At 40.2% G+C, this 13,070-nt stretch overlaps 1 protein-coding gene across 3 annotated transcripts in view; it reads left to right on the plus strand.

The window, feature by feature from the left end:
* MIA2 (MIA SH3 domain ER export factor 2) overlaps positions 1–9,443 on the plus strand; it is a 67,059-nt gene extending 57,616 nt beyond the window's left edge. For 2 of the 3 annotated variants that reach the window (XM_074955889.1, XM_074955888.1), the window contains exons 20-24: positions 704–862; positions 2,331–2,462; positions 5,029–5,105; positions 5,624–5,855; positions 8,903–9,438. In XM_074955889.1, coding sequence (XP_074811990.1) covers positions 704–862; positions 2,331–2,462; positions 5,029–5,105; positions 5,624–5,855; positions 8,903–9,069 — 767 coding nt within the window. In that variant the 3' untranslated portion in view covers positions 9,070–9,438. Of the gene's footprint in view, positions 1–703; positions 863–2,330; positions 2,463–5,028; positions 5,106–5,623; positions 5,856–8,902 lie in introns of all 3 variants that reach the window. The other variant, XM_074955887.1, reaches the window with a different exon arrangement.
* The last annotated feature ends 3,627 nt before the right edge of the window (positions 9,444–13,070 follow it).

The raw sequence follows: 13,070 nt of genomic DNA on the forward strand, positions 1-13,070 counted from the left end.
AGTTTCATATTTGTGTCATTTTTTTTCAGCGCAAATCACGCTTTTTTTAAAGGGAAACTAACAACTTACAAAAGTATTTTATAAAATAATTAATAGTTTCACCTACTACTCAGCTCCTGAGTTTTCCTTCCCATTTTTTTGTGGTCTTGCCACACTTACAATAAAACTCTTTCCCTATTTCTTCTGATCTGTGAAACCAACTTTACATGCTCTAATCTCCTTTGATTCTCTTCTCTTCCAACTTTTGAAAGTGTTGCTCACTAGAATGGTAGGTTAAAAAAATTCAGAGTTTTTTCTTTTAATTTGACCATGTCCCTTCAAGCTGCAGGGGACTGACACTGAGAAGAACTTTTAACAAGAAGGTACCAGCTTCACTGATTGGAATGATAGGAGGATTTATAATATACTTTTTAAAAAGAAGAGGAGTCTGAATATATTGTAGATTCATCTTTTAAGGAATTAAGCTTTTATTTCTTCTTTAAGCAAACCTTTTAAACACTTTCAGTAAACATGACAACTAAGCTGATGCAGCAATTATGGTGAATCATGACAATTCACCTGGTAAACTGTCCTGCTTTAGCTATGCTTCTACCACATATTTAAAGTACTGGCACTTTTTTTCTTACTATTGACAGACAGTGACGTTTGCTGCAACACATTATTAAAATGTTTGAATAAACTGATATCTTATTTCTTTAATAAGGATCAAGAGGAGCAGGGAACCCTGCCATGTATGAAGCTGCTAATGAAAGAGGAGAATTGAGCTCTGATAGGTTATCTGATCCCCACAGAGCACCTTCAGACACTGGGTCCCTGTCACCTCCATGGGATAGAGATCGTAGGATAATGCTGCCATCATCAGGTAAATAAATATCCTGGGCCATCAGATATTTGTAAAAATGTAATTATAAGAATATTGGAAACTGATGTGTGTTCAGATACTAGCTACATTTTAAAAAGACATTCACAGTCACTGCTTTCTACCTAACTTTGACATGTAACCCTGCTTTCTCTGCACAAGGGAGAATATGCTACAACACGTGAAGGGTATAATATAGGTTCATTCCCCTTGTGCATTGGTGAGTCCCAGGAGGAGTTTAGATTTCTCCTGGAGCTCCTCTCCGGAGATGCATGGCTCTGTGATGTACCAAGCATAGGATTGTATATATAATGTGTAACTGAGCATTTGGGGGTTAAATGAAATGCAAGTATTTTATTAGCGGCTTGTTCTAGGCATTAGAAATTCAAGCTGTGTCTAGTCTGGAAGATTCTGTGTTCACTGGAGAAAGGGTGAGATCTCAAGAGCTAAGAGAGAGCAGAAGCTGACCCATAGAGGGTATGTCTGCACTAGGAAATGATGTGTTTTTTTGTTTTTGGTTTTTTTTTTTACAAAGAGTTTAACACATTGTAAAATCCTGTATCTTTGTTAAAAACAAGCTTTTTTCCTAGTGCAGATATACAGACTGCTTAAAACACATGGTTGGGGAAGGGTGCTAAAGTCATTGAAGTTAAACAGGTTTTACTTTTTGATTAAAGGAAAGCTCTGTTAGAGGTTGATTTCACCCTTGCCTCTTCAGTTAAATTGTTAAAGCTCACAGTAAATGTTCTTGATCTCCCATGTGTTCTTCAGCAAAACCAGGGACAACCAACCTTGACATTCCTGATATGTCTAAGTTACAACGTAAGCATGGGAGAAGTGAGGGGGAAACAACCTGTCAGGCCATCTATATACATAATAAAGCAGTAAAGGGCACAAGCTCAATTCAAAAAGAAATCCAGTTTCAGGTCACCTTTTAGTACATGAGATGAATATGCCTTAAATGTAAGTATTCCAGATTGAATGAAGTAGGACAGTGTCTATAGCATGGCCTGCTACAGTACATGTTAATATAGTCTTAAAAAAATCAAACTTCATTTATATTGAACATACTGCATATTTTAAAACATATGGTAATTATTCCTGACTAAAGTGCGGATCCAGCATGTAGGTCAGCTGCTGCATCAGTCATGTTGGGTTCAATTTGCATAGTAAGATTTTTCTGGTATTGTATTCTTAAGCAGCCGTTGAGATCTTATTTTAAATCTGTGTAGAATTCGATGTTTTATTTACCAGAAGTGCAAGTAGTAAGGATGCTCTGCTGGAGACTTACCTTCATTTCTTATTTTATTTTAAGACAATTTTCCTATATTATACACTATCTAATTTTGGATGTTTTGTGAGATTTTAAGAAATCCAAAGAGGAAACAGGTAGACATATAACTTAATTAACAAAAATCCTGAGATTCTCTTTGCTAAATAGACTGCCTCTTGTGATTTAATTGAATGGTAGGTCAGCCATATAATGATCCAGCTCTCCCCCCTCGAAGACAAGAAAGACTTTATTCTAATCCTCCAAACTCAGGAAGACTTTCTGGACCAGCAGAACTACGAAGTTATAACATGCAGTCTTTTGATAAAGCAGGTAGGAATTGCTTTAATCTGCTGCCATTATGCGACTGAATGAAAGATAATACAATTATATAATTATGTAATAAGGTATGGTAGTGGATTACCTGTTAGTTACCATGGCCCAAACCTATAACATAAGATTGTTCTGTTCAGAAACATATTTCACCATTTGCTAGCCCAGATACTACTTTCCCTATTATCAGGATAGCAATCTATTCCACAGGATGGATTGTGCTCACTGAATGGTAGCTATTCAATATTTTCTTTATATCCTCCTCATTCAGTGTGAGGGCCTATGCCTGTTTACAGCATTCAGACTCTGCACTGAATGCAATGTTAATCATTTCCTCATAGGCTTTCCTATGGGACTCATCACTGTAGCATCAGAGTGCTTCACAAATGTTACCACAACACCCATGTGAGCTAAAATGGTATTATTCCCTCTGGAAAATGGGGAACTGAGGCACAGAGAGATTAAGGCTAAAACTATCATGTATCCACTAACTTTGGGTGCCCAAATTGAGACCTTTAGGGCCTGATTTTTTCCGAGTACTTACTATTTTCATAGCCCCTGTGATACAGAAGGGCCAGGGAGCAGTGGGAGAGTGCTAGAGGGAAAATATATAAGCTCAAGGCTAATTAAGGCGTGGTTCCCTGTAGACTAGGGAAGATGGTTGCAGGTTAATTGGAGCACCTGCAGTCAATTAAGGCCCTGTTAGGAACCTAATAAAACCCCCTGTGTCAGGCAGATGGAGGAGGAGGAGGAGGAAGGACTGGAGCTTGGAGGTGTGTTGAGAGATTTGGAAGACTTGAGAATTGGAGTAAGGGAGACCCTGCCCAGCAGGACAGGGAGACTCCCTTCCCCCCAGCATCTAAGGACTGAGGGTAACCCCACCTAAGGGGGACGAGGGTAAGAAACCCACAGGGTTGAGAGGGGCAGGGACTCAGAGCAAGGAGCAAACCCAGACCCCTTCTCCGCTTCCCTCCTCTACCACCTTCCTGGGCTAGTAGTGGGGCCCTCGGCACCCAAGAGCAGTGGCAAAGGGTGGCATCTTAGCTCCCTGCCAAGAAAAGCGCAGGACCCACCAGACTAAAATCGGCCATCTTGCCACACCCCTTATATGTCCAAAGCACAGGACCCACTGACTCAGTTACAGCTGAGAGTGCTCAGCACTCCTGCAAATCAGGTCTTGGATGTTTCAAGTTGAACATCTAGAAAACGAGGAACACCCCAGGGTATGCTGACGCTGCATCTGGGGGTGAGCCTGTCCGCCCAGGTCCAGACTTATGGTAATGGGGTTTGCACTAGCATGCTAAAAATAATTGTAATAGACCTTGCTTTGGGGTTGTGACTTGAGCTGGAACTGTCAACGCCACCCTGCTGGTGCTCAGTAAAGATTCCCTAGGGTGCTTTAATGTAGTACTGTTTCAAATGCTGCTGTGTTGAAGTACACTGTGTCTACATGGAGCAGTTAATGCATAAAGTTAGTGCACTTTAGAAATCACACCTCAGTAGAGTGTACCCCACCAAATAGACGATCCACAAGTCTTTTAAAGTAGACCTATATTTGAGATTTTGAGAAGGGACCTTGATAATCTGTTTTGAGGAAAAAATTCTCCTCTGTGCTATGGAAGAAGCAAACCAGATAGAAAGTGCAAATAGAGGTCCAGCATTACTTGCCTGGTGGCATAAGTAGCTGTCTTGGCTCAGCTATTTCTTTTCATTTCAATGCTTTTTGCTCATATTAAAGGAGAAGCTAAAGCAGGATTGTTCAAAAATCAATTCCCCAAGTATGTGTGTGTGTTTGTTTTTTTTTTTTTTTTTATTTTAGGACAGGCCACAGTCAGTGACATTACAATCTGTCAGATTCCCTTCTGGCATCCTCTCCTCTCCTTCTCCTCCTCTTTTTTTTTTTTTCATTTTGTTTTAGAGAACATTTTAATTCTTATGAAAGGTGCCAGATTAAATGTATCACCTTGTTTACAAAACAGATCGAACACAAGTAGCAACAAGGCATTGTGGGGAAACTTGCACTATTGTTCCTTCTCAGCCCGGATATAGTGGGTGAGAGAATATTGCAGTCTCTGCGGAGATTTTGCTAAGATTGCATCTTGTGATTGTGGCCATCTTTGTAGGCCTTCAGACTAAAAGTAACAAGCCTTAGTGGTGTGGTCCATATACTAAGATGTATGTTCCCAAGCAAGGAAGACCCTGTTATAACTGAGAAATATTATATCCAGGAGAGAGAAGATTTGGCCAACAGCAACTTGGAAAACCTGCAGCTGGGTTGTAGTGCTAACATCAGATGTTTATCCTCTTCCTAAATGATGATGGTGATGCTCAGGCCCAGAAACCTAACCCTTAACTGCCCCTTAGCACATATCCAATTGCTAAGCATGCTGTCCTGTATCTGACCATATCCAACACCCCCTATCCAATTGCTAAGCATGCTGTCCTATATCTGACAGTATCCAACACCCCCTTCCCCTTCTTTTTTTGGGACAAACTTTGGTGGTGGTGGTGGTTTGCAGAAGAAGTGGTGGGAAAACCTAATTTATTTTGTTACTTTTCAACACAGATGGGCAAGCGTCTCCAGAAAATAGTTTGAGGACAGAGTCCAGTGGAAATGGAACTAAAGACTATCCCAGTTTTAGTGTAAGTAATAGATGAATAAAAACTTAAATTCATTTTCTACCAAACTGTTTGTTTTTTTTGTGCAAGGATATATTTTTAATCTATTTGTTCTAACCCTTAAGGCAAGGTTTTTTGTATGTACTAGATCAGCTATGTTCCAGTTTGTTCCTCTATCACTTTTTAAAGACACGCAAACTTGTATATAGAGTGTGATAGCACCCACAATGTACTAGGCACGTATCCAAGCACATATATAAGACAACATAGTCCCTATCCCAAATTAATTGACCACCTGAAAAACTAAAAAGACAAAAGGATGTGGGGAAGGGGATACAATGTATAGTGATCCAAATGATGGCTTGTGTGCACTCATTTCCCCACTTTTTTTTCCTTTGACTGTTCCCAGCTGCATTCTTTGAGATTAACTGGCCCAAGGAATAGAACCCAGGCTTCCTAGCTCAGTCCTCCACCTCCTGTCTTGAAAATACAGGCCTTGTCTCTTTCAGAAAGCTAATTGACCAGTTTGATTTTTGCTACAGAATTTCCTAAATGTGTCTGATCAGTCACTTGCCTCTGAAAGTGAAGCAATTGGATCAGGGTTTGCTCCCCCACCTCTCCCTCCACCGAGAGCTCCACTGCTGCCTGTGGATCCTAGAGGAGCTTTTATAAGAAGAGGACCTCCTTTCCCACCTCCTCCTCCTATTGGCATGTATGGACCTCGTGAATATTTTCCAAGGGATTTTGCGGGTCTCCCACGTCCTTCATTAGCAAGTATGTCATTTCTCTTTTGCATTTGTTTTCTTAATTAGTTTAAATTCCCTAAAACTACCATCCTCAGGGTATATATGTAAATTATATTCCTGATCTTACTGTGTTTCTCTAAGACCTCTTTTGGTGTTGGTACAATCTTTCTTGTTCTGCACACCCTTTTTTCCTCTTCTCCAAATCAAGCTAATGTGAAGGGTATGACAAAGTAGCTACTTTTTCATAGTTAGTTAAGACTTAAGTTTCATCCCAAATCTGTCCATCCTGTTCTTGTATAATGCACTACATAACTGTAAAATCACTATTTGTAAAGCTGTCAAGGAAACTAGGCCACATTCTCTAGCCCCTCCCTATTTCCCAGCAGGTGTAGGAACTGGTTATACCAGTTCCTATGCCAGCACCCCCTCAGCACAGACAGGGGGCATTAGAGTACACTGCACTCTGTGGCTCATAGCCTGCTGAGGTAAGCTAGAGCAGTCCCCAGGAGCTCTAATTTATGCTAGGGACAGAGAAGCTTGGCCAACAATTTCTTTAGACCTATACATCTTACTGTACTGTAAGTGTGCACTTTGACACTTAATTGGTGTTGTCAGGGGATGTGTACAATGTATCTAGGACAGAGTCCTCCAGCCCAGGTCCACTGACATAGCATACTAAAAATAGCCATTCTGAGTCAAGCAACACTGTCCAGGTACGATCTACACAGCTATTTTTAGTGCACTAGCCAGAGCTCTGCTGTGCAGATCCAGGCTGGGAGGCTCCCTCCTACATGCACTCTAGACAGTGTTAGTCTCTCTATATACTTACACTTGCTTTTCACTTTTAAAAATATATCTTCCTCCCTTCAACAAGAAGCCATTAGACAACAACGTGAACTAAATCACATGCCAGCTTTAAATTGAGGCTATGTAAATAAAAGTTAAATCTTCCACAACTGGATAGCTTTTATTTTGGTTAAAGGAAATAAACGGAGAGCCTGCCAAGTTCTAGCCGCCTACGATACACAGGTGCTTAGAATCTTCCAAAATAAGTACAGAGCAAGAATAGTAGAGAAGATCTGCAGGGATGCAGTCACTTGATAAAGGAAAATGCCTCACTCTCATGATAAGAAGGCTGCGTGCTGGCATAATGCTACTGTTGCTGTTCCTCTATTTCCACTGCTCAGAAGATTGTGTCATGGGCAAACCACTAACTGCCCCCAGATTAAAATCAAGGCTTGCCTTTGCCTCTATTAAGACTTGTACCTATTTCATTGGTCTACCTGTGAAGTAGGATTGCGTATTGCTAGCTGTAAGATATTAATTCCACTTCATGCACAAGATTGTTCTGAGGTGGTAGGAGAGTGGAATTTTGATAAATTCTAGAATCTGAAAGTCTGTCTACACTACACAGTAAGGTTGACATAAGTCACCTGATGTCAACCTAATTGGGTCAGTATCTATACTACAGCCTTCCTCTGGCTGATGCAAGTGCCCTATTCCACTGACATAACTTAAGGTAACTAGACAGCAAATGTGAAAAATCGGGACGGGTGGGGGATAATAGAAGCCTATATAAGAGACCCTAAAATCAGGACATCTGGTCACCCTAATATAACTTCACCTCCACAAGAGGCACAGAGCTTATGTCAAAGTTGTTTAGGTGACACAGTGTCTGTGTAGACACCATGTCTCTTACATTGCCTGTTGGCTGTCTTGTCAATTTCATAGAAGAAAGCTGGGAAGCTAGAGCCCAGCTGTCCCCTGCTCTAGTGGCTTCCCTCCTTCCAAGCCATGAAATTGACAAGCCAACTTGGCTCCTTCCAGGGAGAAGGAAGGGGCTGAAAAGCCTCAGGCAGCTTTCCAGTGCAGGGGGAAACAAACAGCCCATTTCAAGCCTATGGGGTAGCTGGGCTCCTGGCAGAGTGGCCTCTCAGCACCCTACACTGCCCCTCTTAAGTTGATGGAAGCACTCCTGGTGAGGAGACACCACCAACCAAAGGAGGGTAGTGTGCATACTTTACAGCAGTGGCTGTAAGTCAACCTAATATAGGTCAACTTACATTTCTAATGTAGACATACCCTCAGTACACGGATGTGCTGTGGGAAAGTGGAACTGAGAGTTTGACCAATGCCTCTCAGAGTTGGCAAAATCAAATTAGGAAGCATTAGGCTTCATGTTTGAGGTCACTTAATACTTGCTTATGGGAGGCTGCAGATCAGCTTCCCTCAAACAAGTAACTGTTAGGCTTCTGTGCTCAAGCCACCATCTCACTCAAATGAAGCAACATGCCCCAGGCAGGCTCTGTGAAAGGCAACAAAACCTCATGATCAAATGTATTGGTGCAATTTAAAAAATTTGCACATGGACAGTTGTGTTGGGTGCACTTTATAAATTCAGATACTAACTCTGTAGGAGGGGTGAGATGAGAGTTTGATCTTCACTTTTGACAAACATTTAGGGATACTTTTAAAAGGCTTTAGGGGACTATTAAGTCCCTTAAATTCCCATTATTTTCTACCAACAAAAGCTCATCATAAACTTTTAAAATGCCTGAAGTGGGGCTTTTCAAGCAAAATGCTTAAATGTACTGTAATAAAGAAGTACCTGCCAACAGCCATCACCCATCATCCCCTTGATAGAATCAGTGGATATAATCCAAGTCTTTCTCCTCCAGGAGCAAAAGGCGAACCTTGCAGAATGCCATACCTCAAGTGCCAGATAACTATTTGAGATGGCAGTGGCACATACATACCTACATTCACCCTCATTACATTGCAGTACCCTGTAATTGGATACCATTGAGAGGTGTAACATGGTTTGGGGCATCCTCCACATCTCTTCCCAACCTAGACTGTAGCACTGGCAATTTCTTAACCCCTAGTACAAGTCTTGTGTTTTCTGGCATCATGCCCTTTGCTTGCTTACAGACACAGGTCACTGTAAATTATTAAACTGCTAAAAGATTGATTGGCATAGTGAGAAAAGGATATCCAGCACTAAGTCTGTATATTTTGGATAATGAAGCTTTAAAAATGTAACTAGCTAAATACTTTATAAATATCTTTAAACAGTGAGAAATCCATTTCCAGTGAGGCCTTTTTCTCAATATCCACCACAAAGAACTGGATCTTTTCTGCCTCCTCCGCCTTCACTTGAAAATAGGAGTGAGCCTTCTGCATTAATTCATCAATCAAATACTCCAGCTACAGGACATCCAGAGCCACAGCAAGACACCTGATGCTGTTGTCTGACATCTTAGGAATTAACATGATGTACTCTTTCTATACCTGTAAAATCATCTTCAGTTAAGTAACTGCTGTTACTTAAGGGATTCTATATAAATACTTTGCTCAAATTGAAGCTTAATAGAATGATTCTCAGGATAGTGTTTTGTAAATAAGGATAAATTAAATAGTTTCCATTGTACAGTAGTCATATTTTAAAATTTTTAATTTGAGTCACCTGTTCTGAAGGTGTACTAAACTAGAGTAACATTGAAAACAGTCCAGCTATTGTCTCCTCTGCACAGGAAAACTCTGCATGCGAAGAGCAGTGCTTGCTGTAGGAGTAAGGAAAAAAAGTGAAAACAACAAATGTTTGAATAAATAAAATGCAGTCACTTTACAAACTTGTGTGGTGGTAATGTTAAGCAAACTGTTCAATTTCTGTATAAACTACTTCCGACTCTCTCCCTTCTATCAACTCTAGCATGTGAACTTACTGCAATGCTTGTAGTCTCTAAAGTTTAACTGCCCAAAGCCATTCAGCTCAAATATTTGTATTTTAGTTTATACTACTACACTAGACAAATTTCTTACATGCAATTATGCATTTATATTGTTTAGCTTACCAATTGAGAGAAGAAATAGAATGAAAGGGAAGAGGGATTTAAGCCATTCCTTACTTCAGATTTGTTCCATTTATTGATCTCGTTACAGATGTAGTCTAAAAAGGGCATCTGTTCACACTAAAACCTCATGTCACTCTGGGGATCTTACTAACCATGACATCTATATCTAACATCTGGAAAAAATCTGAATGGATTTGCTTAATTATTGATTTGCTAGTAATTCCCTTTGACTACTCCATCTTGTATTCCATATTTATGTATGTGCCACTTGATGCTCAACACTGAGTGGAGGAAAAGCAAATGATATGTCAGTGACCCGTTACAAACTTCCCTGTTAAAAGCAAGACCTGGTGCATTAAGGCAAGCTGAACTTACTGTGGCAGCTTTGAAAAATGTAGGAGTTTTAATTATGAAATGGGTACATTTTCTCCAGGGTAAATTCCATATACACTCAATTTTGAGAACTAAAACTGTAGGGAGGGGGAGTGGAATCCATGAGGCTAATGAGGCACCTGACTTGTTTTTAGGCACTATTGTGATCCACAGAACTCCCACTCAGCTGCTGCTTAATGCTGTAGGAACCTATGCTCATACAGTGAATAAGTTTCTTCTCCCCTGCCCCCCCTCTGGGCATGCAGACAGCAGCTTCACTCTAGGCACCTGGGTGTCTACCTCCTGCCTGAACACACACACTGACTCAGATAAACAGCCAGCTGCCTTGGTCCTACCTACTGCTGCCAAGAGGGATTCACAAACAAGGAAAGAGATGGATAGCTAAACACCTAAGTCACATGCGGGGGTGGGGGGGAGCAGAGTACCACCTACTGTGCTATCTTTAGCTTACTGGGTAAGGTTAGCACACCTCTCCCATTGGTTCACATGCTGGTTATGTGGATCACACTGTTCCTGTACTTTTATATGTGCCATGCTATTCAGTGTTGCAACAGCACTGTGGTTCACACCCAAAGACTTGTAGTGACAGCTTAAGTGCACTACAGAACTGATCAGTAGTGAAGGCAAGTTCATGGGGACATTGGCATAAATGCATTAGCAGAAACATCCAGTAGTGAACTAGTTAATACTGAAATTTTAAATGGTCATTTCCCCCACTGCAGTAAATGTGGCAGTTCTTCCCTTCCATGCCTATGGTTTCAGGTGAGTTGCTGGATCAGTTCATGTTTCCACTGTTTTTTTATATTCAAAGGCTGGATTTATTTATTAAATTAAATTAGGACAGCTCTGCACCACTGGGTGGATTCAACTGCTAATACAAAAGGCCTAGGTTACAAACAAAAACTGATTACATTGGGCGGGGGTGTAAAAAATGGTCAATTCTGAGCAGTCTTCCTCTATTTAATTTACCGGAAAGCCTGGATGCTTTGTGAAGCAACCATGTGCAAAAAATAGATTCACCAGTGCTGTATGTATTCTAGAGAAGTGTTCCAGTTGAAAGGAGCAACAACTATAGGCCTAATAAAGAAGGTATCAAATATGCTGGCTCCTGTGGATCTCCACGGGCAAGGGAGACAGCAGCAATGGTAAGGAAAAGTGATCAAGGATCAGGTGAAAATCTAATCAGAATGGACAAAGTGGGCCTAGGACCACTTGAACATGGATTGAGCTGAACTTTAAAAATTGCCCGGGTTAGACACTAGTAAATATCAAGAGGTTTTTTGAAAACAGTGGTACTATACAAGCAAGCACAGGCTGACATGATGGTAAGGCCATAGATAGTGTACGTAGGCCTTTCAAATGACTAGTGATGCTTCGCTTCTGATAAGAGTAGGCAGGAACCTGTAGGTAAATTGCAGATTTACCAAAACTTCACAGGCCCCCATTTTGTCTCTGCTTTATTGCCTGATCAGTTTCAGAGTTCTCGCTATGGTTACTGGGCTATCACAACAGTAGAACCTCAGAATTATGAACACCCGAGTGATGAACTGACCGGTTAACCACACACCTCATTTGGAGCCAGAAGTGCAATCAGGCAGCAGCAGAGCCAAAAAAGGCAAATACAGTACAGTGTTGTGTTAAACTACTAAAAAAAAAGGAAATTGTTTCTGTGCTCAGTTCATTTAAATTAAGATAGTTAAAAAGCAGCATTTTTCTTCTGCACAGTCAAGTTTCAAAGCTGCATTAAGCCAATGTGCAAAAGTCCTTAGTAGGACTTTCTGTCTGAAACAATTATCTTACAATACCATTCCTAGCAACCTTTGTGACTGTAGAAATATATTTCTACAAGGGGGGTGGGGGTGAGTCATGATTTTTTAAAAATCAGATTACATTTAGAAGTTCTAGTTTACTTTCTTCCCATTTTATAAATTGGGAAAGGTAACTTTGGACTTGTTTGTTTCGTTTCCTCATTATTTAAAATCTGTTTCTACTGAACAGATTTTCTGAGAAGTTTTACACTTAAAACACTGACCTATGCCACAGCAGACAAGTCCAGGGCTCCATTAATAGCTTTACTATGAGAATACAAAACTGGTGAGTAAAGAGCCCGTGGTACATTTGCAACCACCATCACATTTCAATACAATGAACTGCCACAAGTCAAGAAAGATGAAATGTTTCCACTAACCTCTTTGCGCCTCCATCAGGGTTTGAAGTCAATCCTCCCAAGGGTAAGATTTTCAAAAGCATCTAACCTTAAGCTCCTGTATGCATCTACCAAAATTTTCAAAAAAAAGTTCTAATTTACTGTACTGAACATCTAAACCTTTCATGGTTAATGAAACACTTATTTTGCAGTGACCGCTTTTATGATACTAAAAAAGTTTAATACACAATTTTAGCCCCTGATGCTGCAAACACTTTTTGTGCTTAAATGTAAGGATGCACAACAGCCCCATTGAAGTCAATAAGAGCAAAGTTCTGCATTAGTGTTTGCAGGATCAGGGGCTTATAAGCAAAATATTTCTGGAAAGTTATCACTTTTGTAAGGTTCAGGTAAGATACCCTACCAGTAATGGCATTTTAAACTCCCCAGCCCCCACCCAGTATTTATAGTTTAGTTCATTATAAATTGTAATCTAAAGTTACAATAGCACAAATTTTCAGATTAATTTTAGAGCAGCTCAACTTTTTTTTTTTTTTTAAATAGAATGATTCAAATCTATAAGTTGCCCCAATTTAAATTCTCCCACACTGATATCCACCCTCAGTTTATTAGGTTATATTTATGAAGTTATTACTCTGATTTACACTTATGGAAACTAGGAGAGCTAGATCATATATATTTCCCTAGCATTGTCCAAACTACAAGGTATTTTAATCACACTTTATCCACATTTCTTATTGAATTTTCCAATTTGGAGGAATCTAAGATTTGCAATACCAGTTCAGACCATCCATGTTAACCCTATGGTGCAACATTCCACACACGTTCA

The sequence above is a fragment of the Natator depressus genome, chromosome 6 (assembly GCF_965152275.1).
Source record: "Natator depressus isolate rNatDep1 chromosome 6, rNatDep2.hap1, whole genome shotgun sequence".
NCBI classification, from domain to species: Eukaryota; Metazoa; Chordata; order Testudines; family Cheloniidae; genus Natator; species Natator depressus.